Source organism: Macrotis lagotis, chromosome X (genome assembly GCF_037893015.1).
Source record: "Macrotis lagotis isolate mMagLag1 chromosome X, bilby.v1.9.chrom.fasta, whole genome shotgun sequence".
Taxonomy (NCBI): Eukaryota; Metazoa; Chordata; class Mammalia; order Peramelemorphia; family Peramelidae; genus Macrotis; species Macrotis lagotis.
In genome coordinates, this window is record NC_133666.1 from 17,962,944 (window position 1) to 17,987,983 (window position 25,040).

Consider the following 25,040-nt stretch of genomic DNA (forward strand, 5'->3'; position numbering starts at 1 on the left):
GCAAAAGCCTGTAGGTAGGAAATGGAATATAATATGAGGATGGACAAGAAGACCAGTTCCCACATCCAATACTGTGTGACCCTGGGCAAGTAAGTGATAGCCTCTTTCTGCTTGTTTCCCCTCTGGAAGATGAGACTAAATCTAGCAGGACTTACCTCATATGTGCCAGTCCAATGAGATGTCAGATAGTTTGTAAACAACAACAAACTTTTATTCTTCCTAAGAGCATTAGAGCATGGCCTTTTAGAGACAGATGCAAAAATGTCCTTGGTTAAGATACCCTGATAATTTTATAGGCTACTGAATCATAGGATCTGTGATTCCAAATATGCCCTGCTTCTTAAATTCTTTTAGACTTTCCCCTTTAAAAATTTTTGCTTCCCCATCACCTCTGAAACAAATGTACTTTCTGCTAATTTAAAAACTTGACTGGTTCTGTGGATTGTGTGGGCTTATTGTTCTGAAAGGTTTTGTAGACACTGTTGTAGCAATCAAGCCCGGATGTGGAGTTTTCATCACTTGCTCAATAGAATGCTCAAATGAATCCTTGCTCAATGACAAATTCCATCTACAGTCAAACATCTGGATCAGTGGGGGGGGGGGCAAGTAACTTTCTGCTCTGTGGGCTGATGTCTTTCTGTAGACAGGACTTCTCAAATGTTATGAAAATTGGGGGCATGATTTTGTTTTTCCTGATTTGCATGTGTATACCTTTTAGTTTTAAATTCAATTTACAAGTTTATTTGAATATTTTAGAAATAGTTTCAATTCATGGTTCAGTGGTGGTTCCTAACCCACAAAAAATGATAATGCTACGGATGGCTGGTAGGCTTTCTTTTTGATTTGTCTTATGAATAGCCCATGTGGCAAAGCAGATAGTGTAGGGCATGAAGACACAGGGGCTGAAGTAATGCCTTTGACATATACTGTTTGTGTGACGCCAGACAAATCATTTGACCCCTAAGGCAACTCTAAGGTTATAAATTACATTGGTAGAGGGAGTCTGCTCACCTGGGAGTTCTCTACAACAATGAAAATCACAGGTTCAGTTTGCTATCTTTTGTCCAAATAGATCTCCAAAATCCATGAGTAGGGGATTATTTTGTATTTTAACTGCTTTATTTCAAACCTGTCTTTATGAAGGAATGAGAAGAGATAGGTTCAAAACTTGAAAGCTATTGGTCCTAAGATTTGGGTTAAATTCAAAATTTAAGAGTCTGTAAAAGGTCTGAAAGAGCTGTTAAAGCAATTCTGCTCTCTTGCCATCTCATTAGCTATTGAACACTCAAACCCAAATGTTTCAGAAGTAACCAAAAACCAGATGCTGGTCAGCAACACATTTGAGTCTGCAGGTGTCCCAATTAAACAGCAGTTTCTCCCAGTAATGCAAAGGGTAATATGATTACCTGAGACACATCTTGACTCAAGTCTGGTCTAATGTAAACCACATCAACTTGAGCCATTTAAGCCCCACTGGCGACATCTGGTTTGCTGTGAAAAGAGGAATGGTGTTCTCACTAAGCTCGGGGTTTAACAATCAATCTATATTCATTTTATTAAATGGAACTCAATGTTTGAAAAATAAGCCCTTCTGTTCTTGCCTAGATTAACTGGGGACATTTTATCTTTTCCAAACCATTGTACAGAAAAAAAACTTATTCGGCTTTAAAACGATGAAGCATGAAAGGGCTCACCTGGGAGTTCAAACATTTAGCTTCAACTGCTATTTCCATCAATATTCCTTTTTGTTCCTTCTATTGATGGCTTCTTTTCACATGCCCTTCATTTCTGAATGTATCCCTCCCTCTCCTGACCAGGGAGATTTCCCTTGTAACAAAGACTTAAAAAGATAAAAACAAGATCAGCAAGACCAACCAACACATCGAATATGCTTGACTGTATATGCAAAATCTTCCATGCTTCTTCCAAGAAAAAGGGGAAGGGCATTTTCTATCTTTTTTTTTTTTTTTTGGATGGAGGAATTGCCTCTAAAACAGGAACTCTTATCCTGGAGTTCAGGAACTTTTTAAAAAGCATATTTGGATTACTTTCAGCATAATTGATTTCCTTTGCAAAGGAAATTCCTCCTATATAGTTGATGCATTTAATCTTCCCTGAGATTCCCCAAATTGACAAATGGGTCCATGACACAGAAAAGGTCGCGTTCCTCCTCTAGGTTTATTAAAAAAAAAAACCAAAACAAAAAACTTTTTTATTGTGAACTTAACAAGCCTGAGCATATGCAAGAAACTGAAAAGAAAACTGTATATAAAACTGCAAATTTATAAACAGGTTGTTTTAAAGTGCATATTAAATTTAGTATGATGGCAACAATATAGCCCTTTCTGAATTTTTCTGTCTCCTTATTTGTATTTTAAGTGTCACATTGAGGCTTTTCTTTTTCTTTCATCTTTATCTCATGAAAACCTCTCAAGATCCTCATGAGAGCTCTCTCTCTTAACATAGAACAGTTAAAAAAAAAACAAACACATCTCCACAAAGGCCATGTCTGAAGTAAATTTTCTCAACTTTTTTTTTCTAGGGCCAATCAAATAGATTATAATTAGAGTGTTCAGTTTTGTCTTATTGTTCTTTTCATTTACATTGTTGTCATTGTATACATAATTTATTTGGTTTTTATTTCATTCTGTATTAAGATCATATTTTTCTCATACTTCATTAATGTTACTTTCTATAGTGTGATATTTCGTTATGTTTATGTACTACAGCTTGTTGAGCTGTTCCCCAATCAATGAGCACTTACTGTAATTCCAATTCTTTGCTACCATTAAAAAAAAGAGATTATTTTGGTTCATGTGATCTCTGGGTCAAAGGGTGTGGTCATTTTAGATACTTGGGACAATTGCAAGCTTCCAGAATAGTTGATATCAGTGTTTTCCTATCTTCCTGTAGTCCCTCCCATATTGAGTGTTTCCACCTTTTATTATCTTTGCCAATTTGCAGGGTGTGAGATCAAGACTCAAGAGCTGTTTTAGTTTGAATTTCTCTTATTAGTGATTTGGAGCATTCTTTAATATGGTTGTGACTTGCAATTCTTTTAACAACCATTTATTCACATTCTTTGATTGTCAGCTGAAGAATGGCTCTGGGTCATATATTTGTGTTCATTTCCTATGAATTTTGTATATCAGATCCTTATCAGAGCTACTTCATGGGAAGATTTTTTTCTTCAATTGAGTTTTTCTCATTATACTATTTGCAAAAGCTTTTCAATTTTATGTGTTCAAAACTATTTGATTTTTTTCTTATCTGTATCTCTTGTTTGGTTGAGAAGATCCTTTATCATGGTTTTGAAAGATAACTTCATCTATTTCCTCTAATCTAGTATATTTTAATTGACTTTTTGCTTGTCAAATATTCATTTGAACTTGTGCTATCAATATTCTTATTTGACATTTCATCATGGAGAAATTTGATACTACAGGATTAGTGTTTGGTAGAAGGTTCTTTTTAAAAAAAGGTGTTTGTACACCTTGGGATTATTATAAGTAGCAAGGATTCTATAACTGCAACAAATTTTCTTTCTAAACAATTTATTAAATGTTAACTCTTTGCTTCTGATGATCTTACTCTCCTGTTTCAGGTTTTGACCGGGGGAAGACCACATGTAAGTGTGGGTTAGCCTCTGATTCCAAGGAAGAATCTTAGGCAAAGGAGTGGGAGAAATCCTGAAGGTAGGGAGACTATTGAGGAGGTTATTTCAACAGTCCAGATGAGAGGTACAGTTTGTATAGTACTTTACTTGTTCTAAATGACTTGTGTTTTAAGTCACTTATTTGGTCAAATAAATGGGTATCAATAAGATCTTTGGAAATCTCATAGTGATATCACCTATTAAAGAGGTTGTTAAGGTCCAACTTTTCTTGTGTGCCATCAACCTTGAAACTGTGAGTTGTGACAATAAAAACTACCTTTCAGATGGAGTGATTGATTGTAAGGGAAATAAGGGGGTGGCATTTAGGGTGGGTGATACCTTGCTGGTAAGAGGGAAAATGCTATTGGTACTAAGATGGGAGATGAGCTTTTGCAATGTTTTATATGTCCCAGCACAAAGGCAGAGTTATCTGGTACAATGAGGCTGGCAATATTCACTCGAGATGAATGGAGAAAAGGGGTTGGGGAATAATGAAAGTCACCAGGAGGTCAGGAGCTGAGGAACTTAGATCCTGAGGCCTGACTAAACTCCACTGTGCACTAGATCTAGTGACCAAGTTTGAGGAGGAAGATCTAGTAACTGACTTTGACTAGGAAGAGAGAAGGAAGGCACTAATGAATATTGAAATCAAGCCAAAGGCAGCAATGGTATAGCACCCTGACTCTCCATTTAGAAAAACTAGATGCAACTTTCTGGAGGTACTTTAAATATCCCACATCTGGAACTGCTTAGAAACTTAGACAGAGAGTAACACCTCTACCCCAACCCCCAGTTCCCCAGGAGAGCTAAAAGGCTTCAGATTGCCAAATGTTGAAAGCAAGAAAGGCCAGTTGGGGAAATTCAAGTCTCCTTTCTTCTCACTGATTGGGGCTTCTTGGTCCCACTTCTGGAGGAAAGAAGAAGAGGGAACAGGAGTAAAGGAGGTCTCCACCAAATCTGGACCAGTTATTCCTTCAACCACAGAACCAGGGCAACCAAGAGGGTTAGAACTTCTAAAACACAGCCCTGGGCTAAGACTAATATCATTAAGGGGATTGTTTTCTTGAGTGGTGCACAAAATCTGCCCTTGTGGCTTTTCCTGCTAGAGCTTTTGTCAAAATGCCAGAGTAATGATATAGCCAACATAGTTTTTTAAATATAATATATATATATATATATATATGTATATATACACACACATACATACACACATATATATGAAAGTCTTCCAAAGCAAGAATGATTGATGGCCTGGGAATTGTGGGGTACAGTAATTTAAATTTAATGAGTGTACAAAAATCATGTGACTTGACTATCCACTTGCCGGACTCCTTGCTGGTATGGAAATATTCCTTTTATTTCTCCCATAGAATCTCGAATACTTCTGAGCTCATAGTCATGCAAGAAAGACTTGTTGAATGGAACTGAAATGCAGACAGATAAAAAGAAGTTCACGGCAACAATTATTAGGGTTCTTAATTGAAATTTTTATTTTACTCAAGCTTTGCCAGGGCACAACTCTGAAATTATAATGAAGTCAATGGAAGGATGTGATTCAATATAGAAACATGCTCAACAAGAACTCTTCAAGCATACAGCTAAATACATATAACCCGTACAATAAAAAATGAGTCAACGCATGATGATGACATTGCTGAGTCACCATCAGTAAGATATGTCCTTTTCAGAGGCTTCGATAAAATCTGATTTTACAAATGGATTGGGAAGTGACTGATGAAGTCACACTGCCAAAGGATGTTTTTCTTTTACAAAGGATTCAGCAGAAAGGCCTTTTAAAAATGGAGGGTTTCTGGTTACAGTACATGTTAGTTGATTTACATGCAATCCTTTAGGGAGCATATCTACCACATAAAGTGAGGCTAGGTTTGCACTGGGCTATCCACACACTCACCGAGATCCTCAGTGACCAATAACACAAAATGAATTATCTGGCTAGGGTCCGAGCAGCAGTTTGTGGCTATGGACCAGAGCAATTTTCTGTATGGAGTGGAAGAAATCAGTGACCTTGAACTAGACAGCTTTATTTTCTGAGTTATTGGTCCCGGCTTTTATCTACAAAACTACAGTGGATATAGAGACACATAAATCTTTAAGGCAAACTGGAAGTTATACTTATGTGGCAGGAAGGGTCATTCAATATTCTGAGGACTAATTGGCTCAAATACAATGCCGACAGTGCAAGGCTGTCAGTAAATTCACCAATGGATTACAGTCTCTGAAATACTTATTAAGATTTGACTCTTGTGCGTCACCAGACCTAACAGTCCACTAGCATATTTGAATACAAATACAGTAGAAATTCCTCAAACTGCTGGTGTTGTTGGACAAGGGTAACACCTGCAAATCATGAGCTATTGGTTTTTGTGAGGGATACTAGGCATCTCTAGTTACACAGGGAATGCACGCTGACCCGTGGCAAAATCAAAAGTTGGAAAGTACTGGAAATGTTTTGTTTTAAGAGTATTTCAATTATCAGTTTTTAAAAATTAGTATCTTAAAGCCCCCAACCTGGAGAACCTGGCTGCTGGAGGATGCTAGATTAAAACCCAGGGCTTCCCACAATTCTTGGAAGGTTTCATTTTAATTTTATTGCAATATATAATGGAAGAAGGAAATGCAGGAGCCTGGGGCCCTCTTTGGGAAACAGCTCTGCCTCTGATTGGCTAAAGTTGACAACCATTAAAACGCTAAGGATGATTAAGGCAAATGTTCAGCTCTAAGATATCCTGGTCTTAAACCATACAGGGCTTTATTGACCTGATGCAATACATCATTCAGGATTACATCATAAAAGAACCAGGTGCACAGGCCAGATTATAGGGGAAGCCAACCCCAGATGTGGTACGCTTCAGTGCTCTATTCTGCACTAGGTGAAGCTTTACAGTTATAAGGCCCTGTTGCACTGATTCAATGAAGAATGATGATGTCCACATGTGAAAGAGGGCAAAGCCCTCTTTGGTTAACCAAATATGAAATGAGATACTCAGTCACAGTCACCGCATGGGATCGATTATGAGAAATTGAGTGAAGTGAGATGGCTTGAGACTTGTTTTGCAGTCACCAACGTGATCTCTGGCTCGGCAGGCATGAACCTCAGCTGATGGACTTTCAGCCAAGTTGCATGCTTGATTAGCAGGGATACCACTCACAATCATACCACCTTAACTGGAGGAAAGAGGAGCAGAAAGTGGGTGTAAGAACTGCTAAATTTCAGTAGCTAGATGGAAGACAACCGCACTGTAGTTTCTAGGAGTCTAGCTTCAGCACCCACAGATGCCACCAGATTAGAACCATGAGGGTTAAATGAGTCTTGTAGCCACTTGTTCCGATACAAAAATTTCACATGTCTATTATGTTTGCTTAGGTACATTGCCTTAGTTGCTTGGTTGCTTAATTTGAGGCAAATCCATTGGTACTTGTCAATGCTCAGTATGTGCCCCATCAAGAAAATAAATATCCAGCTGAAAGGTCTACTTGAATAGCAAATTTATGTCCAGTGGTTTAATTGGTTTGATTTGCATATCTTAGAAAGATAGAAAGATATTAGCAAGAAATGTTGTAAAGAAACCTTTCTACAATTAAAAAAAATTTAGCAAAAATATATTTCACACTGGATTTCCCAAATATCAATTGTTTGGAAGTGTCATATAAATATCTGCAAATACCCCCTACAAATCTGATCATTTGCTCACATAAGACTTACTCTAAGAGATTTTTTTTCTTTCCAACATAGTTGAAAGCCAGAAACATTTATAAAAAAGTTTTAGAAAAAAAATACCCATTTGTAAAACCTTATTATGTGCCAAAATACACCAATTCCCACAAATAAAAGAAAACAAAAAAACAAAAACAAAACCAAATCCCCAAACAATCTGCTATGTGGATGTGTAGTTAAGTTACCGTATACAAAGGCAAATCATTGCGTGTTCTAAACCATCTACAAGCTGACGTCTTTAAGAGCTTAGTCATTGTCTGATCCATTTGGAGGTAAGAAAACTAGTGCATCATTAAACGTGTGTCCGTATGCCCTAAGTCGGTATACACCATACATCATCACATGCATCTGGTTTGGAGCCAGGTCATTAAAAGTGACAGCCATGTCTGAACAGCATCCCTCTACTACTTGCTGGGGGTTATTTGACATTGCCTCTTTAATAAGAGATCCAACTGATTTGGTGTTAAATACATCTTTTCCTTCAGAATCTTCGGCATTTTCTGCAAATACTCCAGAATACTTCAAGCACGCTGCTAGCTGCTTATCTTCAGATATCTTCCAAATCATTCCTCCTTGTTCGGGACACTTTTTGGGGTCACTGAGAAGGCTGTTCAGTCTTTTTAATGATTCGATACTTAAGACAATTCCTCCTTCAATATCAACATACTCAAGCTCTCCAGATTTTACAGTATGGCCTATATAAAATGGTTGCATTGCATCTCTTTTCAACAAGAAAAACTTCAAATTTTCAATTACAGCAAATGTAGTAGGTCGGGCAAGGAAGAACCAGTTGTATTCATCTTTATAATGATCAAAGGCATATTTATATGCTTTTTTCATCATTGTCCACATGTCATTTGTTTCAAGATTAATTGACTCAAAAACCTTAATACTTTCAGTACAGAAGAACTCTACTTTGTCACAGTGTTTGGTCCAAGTGTCTTTCACGGCCGCCCAACGACCCACATCTTTGGGTTTGACAAGTATCATACAGTATACACGAATGCTCTTAACAAGTTCCATGCGTTCAGCTTCAGAAATTTTCAAAAAGTCTTCTTTGCTAAGTGCTTGAAGATGATGGTGCTCGTGATGAGTTAGATTTTCATGACCAATCCTAATGTGTCCTAGCATAGTAACCAAAGCACAGAAAATGCTTCCAAGCATCATACCCTTCAAAAATGAACTGCTTTCAAAAAGCATTTTTCCTATAAAGAAGAAAAAGACCCTTCAGATACCTTATGGAAAGGCATAGTCTAGTCATTTCATTTTCTATTTGCTCATATGACTTTTGTTATTATAAGGCCTAAAATTACAGTTACTGGGTTCTTTTTATAGAACATATACATTCAGTGGTAATGGGTCTCCTTGATTTCAAGGAAAGAAAACATATTTTTAACAAAGTCTTGAAAGAGAAAATATCTTTTGTCTATGTACCTGCAATTCTGCTTTGGAAAATATGGCCACTGCACACATGCTTATAACAGTCTATACTTTGACAGTATGCAATTAGTGGGTAAAGTCAGAGCTTTGATTCATCCCTTCTCTCTAGGAGAGAATTAGAATGGAAATGTCAGGCACATGGCAAGTGCTTATTAAGTGCTTGCTAACACATTGATTCTTGGATTCCATAAGGGAATTTAGTTCCTTTATTATGAGGAGGCTTTGAAGACAGATAGTGTGGAGGAGTAGACAGAAACATGGAGACCTGGGTTCAAATCCTAGGTCCAGATGCTTGTCATCTGTGTGATCCTAAGCAAGTCACTTAGCATCTCTGAGCCTCAATTTTCTTTCCTGTAAATTGGGGATAATAATAGCATGTACTGTACAGGGTTCTTATGAGGGTTACCTGAAATAATATATCTAATATTTTGGACTTGAAATATGTGGGAATGTTTGACATGACCATTTATTTGTTATCTGAGGTTTGTTTTTTTCTGGGGAGATAGGAAGAAGAAGAAGAAAATAAATGCATGTTAATTGCAAAAAAAATGAATAAAAGATTATCTTATAAATAGCATGTAAGCTCTTTGACAGAAGGGACAGTTTCATTCTCTATTCCTTGTATTCCTGGGGCCCAATAGTGCCTGGTACGCTTTGTCAATCTAAAAGTATATTTTAATTATGCCAAATTTTATCCAAATGTCTTTGCTCCTAAAAAATTAAAGACAAAAGGTAAATTCATCATGAATAAGCAAGTTTGTAGGTGGCATCTAGATCAATATTTGTGATTTTCTTCTATGTCATAGTTGTTAAACCTGACAGCCCACGTGTTTACAATGATACTTTTGTTCCTAAGGCTAAGGATTTGCCTATTCCTCACCATTCTGCTCTTTCTCAAAAGAAAGAAATATCAGCATAAGGCATAATGTATTTGATAGCCATTTATACATAAGATTCTAGCTCTAGAGCTGGAAGGAACCATTGAGGTCTTCTAATCCAACTCTCATTTTACAGAGGAGGAAACTGAAGCGCATGGAGGGCCCAAGAGGACCCTAGATCCAGAGGTAGAAGAGATCCCAGAGGTCATTGGGACTCATATTCTCATTTTATAGAGGAAGAAAGTGATTTGCCTAAAGTCACACTGGTTTTAGGAGACAGAAATAGGACCTTCAAAGGATCATTTTCTTTCTTTCTGTTAAGAAAAAATGTTATGTGCTCTCAGAAAAACAATCCCAAGAAGCTACTTTGATGGGATGGTAAGTTTGGGAGCATTTTGAGGGAGCAGGGTAAATGTCATTCAAAGCACAACAGATCTAGAGTCAGTAGTACTCAAACTTCATCTCTGACAGTACTTATGTAGCTTTGGCCAAGTAAATTTAATGTCTTCGGACCTCAGCTCTTGTTCTGTAGAAGAAAGCAGTTGACTTAGATGGTCATTTTAAGCTTTTCTTCCCTAGACCTAGAATCTTATGGATGAAGACACTTCATTTCTCTGGATCTGTTTCTCTGTCTCTGTAAAATGTGGGAGGAGGACTGGTGGTTTCTAAAGTCCCTTCTAGCACTAAATCTATAATCTTACAGATAAGGACCAGACCTGTAATTTTATTGGTTTAGGGAAATCTCTGGTGAGAAAACTGTATTAATGTAATTTATATAGTTTAAGAGGATTGTGTAGGGTACTGTGGGTGACTTGACCGGAGTCAGTCTGTGCCGTTGTGTGTGTGTCTGTGTATGTCTATTTTTTTAAAACCAGATCTTGTCTTCAAAGCTTTACATCCTCTACTCCAAGGTACCAGGGTACTAGAGTAGTCTACATTAACATTTTGATTAGCATAAAACTGAGGTTCTGTCCAATGCAGTTACAGAAGAACACTTTCTAACAAAATTACAAGTTCAGTTCTAGGATTTTATTTATTCCGTTAGTTTTCTTTGTCTTTTGAAATCCTTCCATGAATTGTTTATAGAGCCAGCCCAAACTTCTCACTTTAGATCGAATGAAAGTAAGGGGTTAAGCGAGTGGCTCAAGATCACAAATATTTCGTGGCTGGGCAAGGTCCTAGACACCCAGGATCAACTTCCTAGTTAGTATGGTTTGGTCATTTTCTCAGCACTTCCTTATACTACCAGTTTCACAAACGAGTCATTAAAATTCAGTCCTTTTCTCCTTCATATGAAAGGGATTTGTTTTCATTAAATGACCCTCTATCTCACCACCAACCCCGTACTGTATTCCCTAATACAAACCCTGCAATCATTTCCCCCTGTGCTCTATAGACTTTCATGCTGATTTTGAGGGGTGTGTGTGTGTGTGTGTGTGTGTGTGTGTGTGTGTGTGTGTGTAGGAATTTCCCTTTCTCACCTGGAGGAGTTGTTGAAGAGTGTGTAGAAGCTGGGCTGGGCGGGCTGGAGCAGGAGCGAGTTCCGGGTTGGGCAATCTAGCAATGACACTTGCTGCATAAACATAGTTTGTGGGAGAAAAAAAGAGTGCTGGTCTGTGTCCTTCATGGGGACTACCAGGTTGGCACAACACCCTTCTAGTGGGCTCCAGGGACCAGTTGCCCCAAGCAGCTTTCTCATTCTGGTCTCTGGTGCATCTAGATGACTTCCTCATGCACCTGGTTTTCACCTTTCAGTGTTTTCCCTGGGTTCTGTCCAAGAGGCTATCTGCCTGGTCACCATTTGGCCTTAGACACCAAGGTCGCCTACGAAGGGATGTTGGGGGGGAGGGATGATGATGGTGATGGTGATGGAGATGGAGATGGTGCTGGGGGGGGAGGTGGAAGCACTGCATTTTAGGCAGCCTGCTCTTCAGAAGCAAAAAGGAAACCACTTCGTTTCTCCAAAGTTTCCCAAAGGACGAGGCTTTTTCCAAGGAGGAAGGCAAGAGCAGAGGGGCCGAGTCCTGGGTCCGGGAATCAATTCGGTGCAGACAGGAAGGAGGGGGAGCGAAACCCTCGGCATAAGTGACAGCAGAGTTTGGGGGACGAGAAGGTACGGGCGGAGGGGGGGGGGCGGAGGGAGAAAGGCGCGCGCACGCGCGTTGTGCGGGGTATGTATGTATGTGCATGTGTCTCTCCAGGAGGTGCAGGAAGGGAGGGGAGAAACTCGCAAAAGATAAGGGGGGGAGGGGAGAAGCGCCCAGAAGTCAGGGCCAGGGGGAGCGGCGCTTCCCTCCAGCGCTCCCACCCCTTCGGAAGCAGCTCCCCCCATGGGGCAGGGGCGGGGCCCCGGCACTCACCGGCGGCCGGCGGGCGGACGGGCGGGTGGGAGACGGGGTGCTCGCGGGAGTCCCGCCGCAGCTCCTCCGGGCAGGCTGGGGCAGGCTGGCAGTCGGTCAGGCCCCGCACCCCCACCCCGGGCTGCGCTCCCAGGTGGGGCCGGCTTCTTGGAGGCGGGGCCCGGAGCGAGGAGGGCAGGGCAGGGCGGGGCCAGGGGAAGGAGGAGGAGGAGGAGGAGGAGGAAGCTGCGCGCGGCGGGAGGCGGGCGGCGGCGGAGGGGGCGGAGCCGGGGAGCGCGCGCGGCCGCCGGCCTGGCTGCGCCGCGCCGCGCCGCCGAGGACTCCGGGGACAGGCCGCGCGCTCCACCTGGGGACCCGAACGTGGAGGCAGCGCACGTCCCGACCCCCCGTGACGCGCGCGCGGCGCGTGGGTGACGCCAGCCCGGTCCGCCGGCCCAGCCGCCAGTCGGCCGCTCATTGGTCAGGCCCGCAGGGCCAGTCCACGTAGCCGGTGGCACGCGCACTCCGGCCCGGTGAGGAAGTTCCGAGGCTGTGGGGGAATTCGGAGTGGCGCCTCCGGGACCCGCGGGCCGAGGCGCCTTCGTGCCCCCGCCCCCCCGCTGGGAGGGGCCCGACTGGTCCCGCAGCCTTCCTTTGTCAGAATGGAGGGAAGAAACTCCAGGGGAGCAAATGACTTGTCCAAGGTCACCTCCTCCCTTTCGTCCGTGCCGTCGGACTCCACGGGAACCCAGGGCCCAGATGGAGCGCACCACTCGCTTCTGCCCTCCACCATTTACTTCTTCGAATTCTCTTTTAACTTGATTGTTTTAAGGCAGTGGGGTGAAGAGGCCGGCCCAAGGTCACACAGTGTCTGAGGCCACATTGGAACTCAGGTCCTCCTGACTCCAGGGCCGCTGCTCCATGCACTGCGCCACCTAGCCGCCCCTTAACTGATTTCTTCCCCCCCCCCCCCATTTACTTCTCTCCAAACTCAAGTTCCTTGTTTCCTCCCTTGCAGGGCCCCTTCTTCTTCACTCTTGCCCATCATCAGGGTCTTTCCCTGCTTCTCATTATGTGACCATTTGGTACTCCAGCACACAGCAAGGTGGTACAGTGGATGGGGCACTGGCCCTACGGGTTAGGCCAACAGGAGTTCGGATTTGACCTCGGACCTTGGCAAATTACTTCAATGTGATTGCCTCCCATCCGGGGCCGTCTCCACTCATCCCGAAGGACAAAGTGAGGCTGGGGAATCCCACAAGGCACAGTTCATTATTTCACTGAGCTATGCAAGCCCTGACAGCACATCCAGGAGAGGACGTCAGCATTTAGGCTCATACATCTAAAGCTAGAAGAGATCTCAGAGACCCTCTAGTCCAGCCTCCTCGGAGAAGAAAACTGAGACCCAGAAGGACTTGTCCAAGATCACATACGTCAGATCCTATAGCTTAAGAGGAAGCTCAGGGGCGGCCGGCACTCACCAACGGGCAGGTGAGAGACGGGGCGTTCGCGGGAGTCCAGCCACAACTCCTCCGGACAGGCTGTGGCAGACTGGCAGTCGGTCAGGCCCCACACCCCCACCCGGGGCTGCACTCTAATCCCCTATTTAACAGAGGAAGAACTACACCCAGACAGAGTAAGAGATGTGTTCAAAGACATACACATGATTCGAGAGATAGAGAAAGGACCAGCTTATTCCAACTCACTTATTATACAGAGGAAAACACAGAGCCAGGCAAAAATCACTCGCCTAAGGGCACACATATAATCATAGCTTGACAGGTGGAAGAGACCTCAAAGACCCTTTGGTCCTGCCATATCATTTGATAGAAACAAAGTCTCTTTTATCCCCACTCACACTTGTCTCCTTCATTTAATTCATTCCCTAGTGAGAATCCTGTATCTCTCCTCTCTTTTCTGTTTAAAATTTGAGAAAGTGATCCACATCAGTTACCTCCACTTCTTTCTCTATTCTTTCTCTTGCTGATATTATCAGCTCCCATGGATTCAGTTAAGGTGATGATTCTCAGATCTACTCATCCAGCCCTAACCTCTATGCTGATCTCCAGTTTTGCCCTTCCAGCTTTCTATTGCACATCTGGAACTGGATGTCCCAAGGACATCTTAAACTCAATAGTCAAATAATGAACTTATTCTCCACCTCCCCCCCCCCCCCCCCCCGCTTTTCCTCATTTCTGTATAGCTATAAAGGCAGGTACCACAATCCTCTCAGGCACAAAGGTTCCTGACCTACTGACCTATATATCATCTATGATTCCTCACTTTCTCTCCCTTCTCATATATCCAATTTACTGTCACATCTTATAGATTTTACTTTCAAAACATCTCTTAAATATTCCCCCATCTCTTTTCTGACACTGCTACCATCCTGGTACAGATCCTCATAATACCATGCTTAGACTTCTGCAAGAGCCTGCCATGGTCTCTCCCCTCTTCAACTCATCCTCTACTCAGCTGTCAGAATGATCTTCCTAAAGTGGAAGGACCATATCATCTCCTTCCACCCTCCTCTCAGTAAGGCAGCTCAAGCAGTTCCTGTCACCTCCAAGATAAAATATGAAACCCATTGTTTGACTCTTCATAGCATTCCCTTCCACCCCCAATCTTTCTAGTCTTTTTACACTTTACATTCCCCCCAAGTATTCTCTAATCCAGTAATACTGGCCTCCTTGCTGCTCCTCAAACAAGAAATTCCCTCTTTCAACTTGAGGCATTTTCACTGCCTGGAATTCTCTCCCTTCTTAACACCATCCCTTGGCTTCCCTGACTTCCTTCAACTCCTAAGCTAAAATCCCAGTTTCTAGGGAAAGCTTTTCCTAGTCTTAATTCTAGTGCCACCAATTTATCTTGTATATAATTTGTTTATACATGCTTGTTTGTATATTGCCTCCCCCATTAGATGGGACTGTCTTGAGAACTGGGACTGTCTTTTGCCTTTCTTTGTATCCTCAGCACTTAGCACAATGTTCATTGGCTGACTGACTAACTGACACATAGCAGATGCTTACTATATGTTTACTGATCAGAAAGTGATTTGCTTATGGTCATAGCTTTAGAGCTGTGAGGGACCTCAGAGGTCATTTACCCCAGCATCCTCCCTTCTCCATTTTATAAAAGAGGAATCTCAAAGCCAGAGAAGTAAGTTGTCCACAATTGCACCTAGATGCCCAGAACTAGATTTAAGTGACAATTGAGGCCAACACTTTTATTTTGTGGAGGAGGAAACTGAAACTCCGGGAGGGGAAGGGACATGCCTAAGATCATGCATAGGATTCTAGGTGTAGAGGTAGAAGCCACTTACAGAGGCAATTTAATCTGGTCCTTTCATTTTACAGAGGAGGAAACTGAGACCACAAAAGGGAGAGGTGGAATTTTAATGCAGTATGTCTTAACTATAGGTCTTCATTTCCAACAGCATCACCAACTACCTACTCACTCATTTGTAACAAAAAGAAAAATTAATAGGAAGGGAAAAATAATTTTTGCAAAACCAGCTGCATCTACTGGGTCTTATATTACATGCAACATTTCAGTATTTATTAAGCATTTGCAAAGGACTTGACACTGTGCCCATCAACTGAGATACAAGGAAAGGTAAAAAAAAAAACCAGTCCCTGTTCTCAAGGAACTCAGTGTTTCTTGAGTTGCAAACTGCTCTACACAAATCTGCAACACACAGAATAAATTGTAGGTAGTCTGAGAGGGAAAACTCTAAGAGTAAGGAGTACGCCTACTGTCCTACCTCTGCCAATAGCGGAAAGAGTTAAATTTCCAGCAATTAAGTGTTCAATAGAATGAAATAGTATTCAGTTTCCTCTCAAAAGGTGAGATTTTACAGATGTGGGGAATTATGGGTATGGAAAATTGCATGTGACATCAGATTTTTGTAGTTTCGTAGATTAGAAGTAGAAAGGACCTCGGATATTAGCTAGTCACACATTTTACATATGAGACTATGGAGACAAGAAGTTAAATGAATAACCCAAGACCACTACAGTAATAAACAGGTAAATCAAGATATTAATCCAGGTCCTCTGTCTCCAAGGCTCATAAGCATCTTTTTTCTTTCCCTTTAAAAGGGTTTTTCTCCCTAATTATCGAACATTTATTTTTTTTTGCTAATAATAATAATAATAATAATAATAATAACTAACATTTCCATAGCACCTACTATCTATTAGGAGCTGTGCTAAACCCTGTTTAATTATAATCTCATTTGATCCTCACAACAACCCTGGGAGCTAGGTGCTATTATTATCTTCATTTAGCCTATGGAGAAACAGGGGAAGATAGAGATGGAGTGACTTGTCCAATAGCATTCATCTCCATTTTTTCACACTACTGAGAGCTGAATGACTTTTTTCACTTTTGTTACAAGGGAATAGTGGGTGTGCAGGGACATGAAGGGGAAGGTATTTAGAAACAAAGGTGATATAAAAAAATATTAAGCATCAATAGATATTGTAATAGATCTTGGAAAATGACCATCAGCAAAGTCACATAATCAAATAAAGGGGCAAAATGAGGAAAGAAATCTGATGTCAAGCTATTAACATATAACAAAGTAGACCCTAATGAATTTACAAAGAAGTGATAAAGAACAAAATGCTTGCCTATTCATATCCTATGTTGCCTATTCAGATCCTTTGAGCATTTATCAACTGGGGAGTGATTTATATTCTTTATGTTTGTTTTTTGCAAGGCAATGAGGTTAAGTGACTTGTCCAAGGTCACACAGCTAGGGAATTATTAAGTGTCTGAGGCTGGATTTGAACTCAGGTCCTCCTGACTCCAGGGCTGATGCTCTATTCACTTCACCACCTAACTGCCCTGTATTCTTTTTTTTTTTTAAGAATTTTATTTTTCCCCAATTACATGTAAAGATTTATAACATACATCTTTTTTTTGTAAGGCAATGGGGTTAAGTGGCTTGCCCAAGGCCATACAGCTAGGTAATTATTAAGTGTCTGAGGCTAGATTTGAACTCAGGTAATCCTGACTCCAGCTCCAGTGCTCTATCCACTGCACCACCTAGCCGCCCCAACATTCATATTTAAAACTTTGGGTCCCAAATTCTCTTCTTTCCTCTCTTTCCACCCTCTTCATTGAGAAGGCAAAAAATTTATATTAGTCATGTTGTGAAAGAAAACATAGACAAAAAAATGCCTCAAGTAAAAGAAAGTAAAAAAGTATGTCTGTTTTCAAACACCATCAATTCTTTCTCAGGGGATGGATTCTTCATCGTAAATCTTTCAGAGCTGTCTTGTATCATTGTTTTGATGAGAATAGCTAAGTCATTCATAGCTGACCATCTTTTTATATTGCTGTTATTTTATATGCAGTACATGTCACTTTGCATCAGCTCATATAAGTCACTCCAGGTTTTTCTGAGAGCATCTTGTTCATTATTTTTCATAGAACAATAGTGTTTTTATCATAATCATGTAACACAACTTGTTCAGTTATTCCCCAGTTGATGGACATCCCTTCAATTTCCAATTCTTTTCCACAAGAAAAGAACTGCTATAAATATTTATATACATATAAGTCCTTTCCCTTTTCATTTTAAATCTGTTTTTGAATACAGACCTAATAGTGGTATTGCTGGGTCAAAGGGCAGACATAGTTTTATAACCCTTTGGGCATAGTTCCAAATTACTCTACAGATAGTTGAATTAGTTCACAACTCCACCAGCAGTACATTAATGTCTCATTTTTTGGTTGGGGCAATTAGAATGTTCTATTGATACAATTAATTAGCATAGAAGAATACAACATTTCAGTCGATGATAGTCACATGTAACCTCCAATGCTCCAGTCATTTTTTTTTGTAAGTTTATATAATATTTTATTTTTCCCCAGTTACATGTAAAAACAATTTTTCAAATTCATTATTAATACTTTGAGTTTCAAATTCTCTCTCTTCCTCCCTCCCCCTGCCTCCATGTGAAGGCAAGCAATTTGTTATAGTTGTGAAAGAAAACATAGTCCATTAAAAATCTCTCAAGAAAATAATAGTAAAAGAAAAGTATGTTTTAATATATTCAGATACCATCGGCTATTTTGGGGGGCTTGGATAGCATTTTTCATGATGATGAAGGTGATGATGATGATGTTTGTCCTTCATTTTTGAAGGAGACCCTGACATCAGCGTGGTGATACTATGACAAGTACATGAATTGGATTTGAGTTAGGGGAGGCAGTGCTAAATCACAAGCCTCCCTTTATTCTCCAGAGTCATCTGGGTCCAATGTCCAGATAGGAATCAGGATGACTGGAGATGGCCCTAGATGGGGGGCAATCAGGGTAAAGTGATTTCCTCAAGGTCATATAACTAGTAATAGTCAAATGTCTGACTCAAACTCCTGTCTTCCTGACTCCAAAGGGAGACGATGGGGGAAGGCTTCACATTCATAATAGAGCTCAAGACATTAAAAAATCAAACTCCCAGAGTGGTGGCATTGTTGGACAGAGACTATAAATGGAACTACTGGTACTTGTAGCTAGTTGCCCCTTATGATTTTTCATCATATGTCCTTCAGAGTTGTCTTGGATCATTGTATTGCTGAGAAAAGCTAAGTCATTCACAGTTGATCATTTTACAATGTTGCTGTTACTATGCACACAGTACCATGTTACTTTGCATCAGTTTTTTTAGGTCTTTCTAGGTTTTTCTGAGAGTATTCTGCTCATCGTTTTTCTTTTCCTTTTTTTAAGGTAGCATCTAACATTTTTAGATCTTCATTAAAGTGTTGGGATTGAAAACCAATCATATATAATAAACCTCTAAAAAATCAGTCCTGAAAGACCCTTTCTGCTTAGGGCAGCAGTCATTGGATTAGGCTTGTAAACAGACTGACTTCTCTGTACCATACCAGCCAAGTCAGCTTCCTCCATGACCAGTTGCTCCATCTCTGCCCTCACTTCTGTGTTATCACCAGCCAGACGCCCTTATAGGTGTAACCCAAGGTTCTTCTGTAGGACATCTTGGCCTACCTGAGAATGTTGAAAACATGTCAAAGGAATTATGGTGTCAAGGATTTTTTTAGAGCTGCCCTCTGAAGTGATAGCTTCTCTGTACTCATGCCACACCTCAGAGTACAATAAATAAGCAATTAGAAAATGTTCAAGTATGAAGCAAAACAAGAGCAATTGCTCTCTCAAGGAAGCTAGTTCCTCTGTTCCTCTCATCTACACCAGCTGCTCAGATCATTGGACCTGGTTCTGAAAATAAAACAAACCTTGGGTGGAGTTCTTGTGCAGTGTGGAATACTCAATCTTTCTTATAAAGGAAAAGTGAACTGGTACCAAAGTGTGCAGATCCTCAGATATTGCCCAGTGACTTTTCTGTATGATGTCAGAAGGCTGCCAAGTGCCCACCTAATTAGAGCTAGGAGTGGTGAGATTTAGTTAGTACTGAAATTATGCATAGGGTTGCTTTAAAAATCTTATTATGTACATCCTCCAAAAGATAGCTGAGTGGTAAGATTTTGAGATTTGATGCCTTTAAACGATGGTCATTAAGAGCATAAACACCTGAAGGTGGTTCAACTAGTGGCTATCTTTTTCATGAAGTCAGAGCTCCAATTGGAACTTCTCTTACATGCAAGATTGATCTGGTTGGGAACACTCCTTGATTAAAAAAAAAACAAGCAAACTACATAATTAGAAGTTGGTTGTGTTACAGAGAGGATGGAGGAAGTCTTCACATTCATAATAGAGCTCAAGATTTTACAAAATCATGCTGCCAGAGTGGTGGCATTGTTGGACAGAGGCTATAAATGGAACTACAAGTACTTAATGTGCACATTACAAGGACATTTGATGGGAGATGCAGTTAAGATGGGTGATGGGGCACAAAGATTTAATCTTAAACTGTCATTTACTTGACAACATTGTCTGCTCATCTCTAGGCAGTTATATGGTTCATCTATGCTCACTAAATCCATTATAATGGTAAGTAAAACACAAGGGATAGAATAACAAAAGCCCAACATACAATCCCCACAAAAACTAAAATCAGATCCTTGGACAAGAGCTTAAAGAGGACAGAAGTTTAGGGAGAAGGACCCTTTCCCTCGGAGCTTAAAGGCTTCTCTGTAACCTCTTCCAGCAAGTTTATGGGAAAAAGCCTAACACAACATTTAAGCTCTCTGGGCACTTCACCATGGGAAGCTGTTCCTACCTACCAATGTGTCCATAGGCTGCAGTCCTCAGATCCAGATCCCTGGGAGGAGGTCAGTGTTCTTCACAGTATCCAGGAACTCTCTTTCACTTTTCTGAAAGGTGCTATAATGGAAAATGAAGATGGACAATGACTAGGAAATACTAATGGCATAAGAAACCTCTGTGACACAGACCACATTTAGCCAGTGATTTTGCCGCCCAATGGGCAGCATATGCAGTTGAGTGGTCCATCTTAGTATAATCTTTTCCTGAGAAAGCATCACCTCCATGGACACCCCAACCATAATGAACTTCCTTCTGGTCAGACCAGTGTCACTCTGAGGTTACAAATCTGTTCCTATGTTGCTGATGATAAATTGTATCTTCATCCAAGTATTTTGCAGATACAACAGCTTTGATCACCTTTTCTTTTAAAATATCCCTCATTTCATCAACCCACACATCTTCATCATTTTGAACAGATATGACAATTATATAGATCCTTATAGGGAGAACTGTACCACCATCGTGTTCATACTGCACAGTGACTTGAGTTTTGGAATCTTGGCATAACCAAGTCAAAGTTCCATTGAGCTGCAATTGAGCAACTTTGGCATTGAGCTTGCATGGTTTCATCGGGAGCATAACCAATATTAATCCCTGGTCTCTTGCTCTTATATCTTCTTTTTTTTTTAGGTGTTTTTTTTTTTTTTTTTGCAAGGCAAATGGAGTTCAGTGGCTTGCCCAAGGCCACACAGCTAGGTAATTATTAGGTTTCAGAGATCAGATTTGAACCCAGGTACTCCTGACTCCAAGGCCGGTGCTTTATCCACTACGCCACCTAGCTGCCCCTCTTATGTCTTCTTCATTGGATCTAGATGAACTCTTTGAGCAGCATCTGGTGACTACTGCTCCAAAGCTACCAGAACATTGCAAGTCTTTTAATCAAACGCTTTAGAAGACTCATAATAGCCCAAATGCTTAATTGCTTCCCTAATCACTTTCTGATAGTCAACAGTATCTCTGGATATGATTGCACCAGCAAGTAGTGTTATTCCAGTCTTTGTAACTGTTTCACAAGCAACATTGATATCAGAGTCCTACTGAAGGTGGGCATCAAGAACTACATCACTAATCTGATCAAAAATTTTATGGAAGTATCTTCTCTTACAGACTCTGAGGTGAAGAGGAAGGTGGCTTCCACAATGAAGATCTTATCGAAGCAACTGAATTGTCTATTTATAGTTGTGGCAGGGAAAGGGGTACCAGGCAATGGAAGACAGAGAAGACTGAGAGTGTGTGTGGAGGGCCAGGAGGATGCCAGCAGGAGACTGAATTAGTGGGAACCTGGAGACTCAAAACAAACCATGGGATCCTCTCTGTGGAGCAGGCTAGATGTGCTCATCATTTTTTTTTATAACTGAAAGGTATTCCATTATAATCACATGCCATAATTTGTTCAGCCATTCCCTAATTAACAGGCATGACCCTCAATTTCCAATTCTTTGCCACCAGAAAAGAGTTCCCTTATTCCCAACCAACAGTGAGTTAGAGCATTTTTTCATATGAACATAGATTGCTTTAATTACTCCATCTGGAAACTGTTCATATCTTTTTAAATGTTATTTTATTTCATTTTTCCTATTACATCCAAAGATAGTTTTTAACATTCATCTTTTTGTAAGCTTTTGAGTTCCACATTTTCCTATCACTCTCCCTACATTCCTTCCCATGGTAGTGAGTAATTCAATATAGGTTTATATGTACAATCATGAGAAAGAAGGAAAAAAAGAAGAGGTTTTAAAAAGTGGACATAGTATATTTTGCTCTGCCTTCAGACTCCATAGTTTTTTCTTTGATTGTGGATGGCATTTTTCATCACAAGTCTTTTAGAGTTGTCTTTGATCACTGAACTGCTGAGAACAACTGATTCGTTCTCAGTGTTGCTGTTAATCCACATTCATCTTTTTATAAAATTTTGAGTTCCACATTTTTCTACTTCCCTCCCCCCTCCCCTCTATGGCAAGAGATCTGATATCAGTTATATATGTACATTTATGTTTAATATATTTCCGTATTAGTCACTCCTCAGATCTTTTGATCATTTATCAATTAGGGAGCAGTTATTATTTTTATAAGTTTGTCTCAGTTCTCTATGTTTGAGAAATGAGGTCTTTATATGAGAAACTTGTTTCAAAATTTCTGTTCCACCATTACTATTGCTAACTATATTTTCCTCCATCCTATTTCTCCCTTGATTTTATTTTCTCTTTCCTTTTTCTCTGTCCCTCCTCAAAATGTTCTGCTTCTGACTATCCCTTTCCCCAAACTGCCCTCCATTCTATCCCCTTGCCCCCTTCTCTTATTCCCTTCTCCCACTTTCCTTTAGGGTAAGATAGACTTCTTTTTTTTTTTGAATGGAGAAAGGATGCCTTTATTAGCAGAGCAATTGACTGGACCACAGTGGACACTCCAGCACCAGTCCCCGTCCCCCAGCAATGAGTGGCTCAAAACTTCTGGAGCTGTTTCTTTGGTCTCAGCTGCTTGGTGACCTGCAGAACATTGAAACTCAGTCTTGCTGAGGGGTCTGCACTCACCTACTTTCATGATATCTTCAATCTGGATATCTTGGAAGCAGGGAGACAGGCACATAGACATGTTCTTGTGGTACTTCTTAAACCAGTTGTATTTGTGGATGTAATTCAGGTAGTCTCTGCAAATGACGATGGTCCTCTTCATCTTGGTCACCACACCAGACAAGATCCTGCCTCAGATGGAGACATTGCCAGTGAAGGGGAACTTCTTGTTGATGTAGGTACATTTGATAGCTTCCTTGGGGGCCTTGAAGCCCAGCCTGATATTCTTATATTATCTGGGCAATTTCTCTTTGACTGCATTCTTGAGCAGTACCTGTTTCTTGTTCTGGAAGATGTTTGACTGCTTCTGGTAGGCAAGCACTTTCTGGATGTCCACCATGGTGTGTTCTGCTTGCCTCTTATCCTCTTCTCTCGGATGGATGGATGGAAAGAGGTCCATTAGATATATTTTTATATCCATTTGTGTGTGTATGTTATTCCCTCTTTGAGTCAGTTCTGATGAGAGTAAGGTTCACTCACTCCCTTTCAACCCCCCATCTTCCCCTCCATTGTAAAAACTTTATCTTGCCTATTTTATGTGAGATAATTTGCCCTTCTATGTTTCCCTTTCCCTTTCTCCCAGTGCATTCCTCTCTCATATCTTAATTTTATGTTTTTAGATACTATTCCTTCATATTAAACTCATCTTTGCCATCTATCTATATTTATTCCTTCTAACTACCCTAATAATGAGAAAGGCCTTATGAGTTACGAGTATCATCCTCCCATGTAGGAATGTAGACAGTTTAACCTTATTTAGTCCCTTATGGTTTCCTCTTTACTTTTAACCTTTTATGCTTCTCTTGAATCTTGTATTTGAAAGTCAAATGTTCTATTTAGCTCTGATCTTTTCATCAAGAAGGCTTGAAAGTCCTCTATTTCATTGAATATCTATTTTTGCCTCCTGAAGGATCAGTTTTGCTGGGTAGGTGATTTTTGGTTGTAATTCCAGCCTCTTTGCCCTCTGGAATATCGTATTCTAAGACTTCTGATCCATTAATGAGGAAGCTGTTAAATCTTGTGTGATCCTGACTGTGGCTCCTTGATATTTGAATTGTTTCTTTTTGGCTACTTTTTAAAAAATTTATTATTATTAAAGATATTATTTGAGTTTTACAATTCCCCCCATCTTACTTCCCCCCCCCCCCACGGAAAGCAATCTGTCAGTCTTTACTTTGTTTCCATGTTGTACATTGATCCAAATTGAGTGTGATAAGAGAGAAATAATATCCTTAAGGAAGAGACAAAATGTCTAAGAAAAAACAAGATCTGACAATAAGATATCTGTTTTTTTCCTAAATTAAAGGGAATAGTCCTTGAACTTTGTTCAAACTCCATGGCTCTTTATCTGGATACAGATGGAACTCTTCTTTGCAGACAGCCCAAAATTGTTCCTGATTGTTGCACTGATGGAATGAACAAGTTCATTCAAGGGTGATCATTGTCCTCATGTTGCTGTTAGGGTATACAGTGTTTTTCTGGTTCTGCTCATCTCACTCAGCATCAACTCATGCAAATCCCTCCAGGCTTCCCTGAAATCCTGTCCCTCCTGGTTTCTAATAGAACAATAGTGCTCCATAACATACATATACCACAGTTTGCTAAGCCATTCCCCAATTGAAGGACATTTACTTGATTTCCAATTCTTTACCACCACAAACAGGGCTACTATAAATGTTTTTGCACAAGTGATGTTTTTACCCTTTTTCATCATCTCTTCAGGGTATAGACCCAGTAGTCATATTGCTGGGTCAAAGGGCATGCACATTTTTTGTTGTCCTTTGAGCATAGTTCCAAATTTCTCTTCAGAAAGGTTGGATGAGTGCACAGCTCCACCAACAGTGTAATAATGTTTTTTGACTGCTTTTGCAATATTTTCTCCTTGACTTAGGAGCTTTGGAATTTGGGTGTAGTATTCCTGAAGTTTTCATTTGGGGATCGCTTTCAGGAGGTAATCAATAGATTCTTTCAATTTCTATTTTATCCTCTAGTTCTAGAATAACAGGATGGTTTGCATTGATAATTTCTTGAAAGATGATATCTAAGCTCTTTTTTTGATCATGACTTTCAAGTAGACCAATAATTTTTTATTTTATTTATTTTGAATTTTTATTATGTTTATTTTTATTTTTTGTACAAATGATTTTTATACATTACTAAAATATTCTT

General features: G+C 40.3%; 1 protein-coding gene, 1 long non-coding RNA gene and 2 pseudogenes across 3 annotated transcripts in view; 1 reads left to right on the forward strand and 3 right to left on the reverse strand.

Moving 5' to 3' along the window:
* Positions 1-4,865: 4,865 nt before the first annotated feature.
* Positions 4,866-12,110, reverse strand: C1GALT1C1 (C1GALT1 specific chaperone 1). Of its 2 annotated transcripts, XM_074199578.1 has the most exons (3): positions 12,070-12,109; positions 11,191-11,282; positions 4,867-8,596 (listed from the first exon to the last, which is right to left on the reverse strand). In XM_074199578.1, exon 3 carries the CDS (start codon positions 8,589-8,591, stop codon positions 7,638-7,640), a length of 954 nt encoding a protein of 317 aa, XP_074055679.1. In that variant the 5' UTR covers positions 8,592-8,596; positions 11,191-11,282; positions 12,070-12,109; the 3' UTR covers positions 4,867-7,637. The 2 variants fall into 2 exon arrangements, with proteins under 2 accessions (XP_074055680.1, XP_074055679.1); XM_074199579.1 differs by lacking the exon at positions 11,191-11,282 and having other exon boundaries at positions 4,866-8,596; positions 12,070-12,110.
* A 609-nt stretch (positions 12,111-12,719) lies between these two features.
* The window catches only part of LOC141502329 (uncharacterized), a 90,905-nt gene continuing 78,584 nt past the window's right edge, over positions 12,720-25,040 (forward strand). Inside the window, exon 1 of the long non-coding RNA XR_012472490.1 lies at positions 12,720-13,539. This is a non-coding gene — a long non-coding RNA (uncharacterized LOC141502329). The remainder of the gene's footprint in view (positions 13,540-25,040) is intronic.
* Positions 20,283-21,829, reverse strand: LOC141503145 (S-adenosylmethionine synthase pseudogene; annotated as a pseudogene).
* Positions 22,743-23,211, reverse strand: LOC141502844 (small ribosomal subunit protein uS17-like; annotated as a pseudogene).

What these genes read in the sequence shown, in the direction of transcription:
- C1GALT1C1 (XM_074199579.1), bottom strand. Translation starts at nt 8,591, where the DNA reads ATGCTTTTTGAAAGCAGTTCATTTTTGAAGGGTATGATGCTTGGAAGC.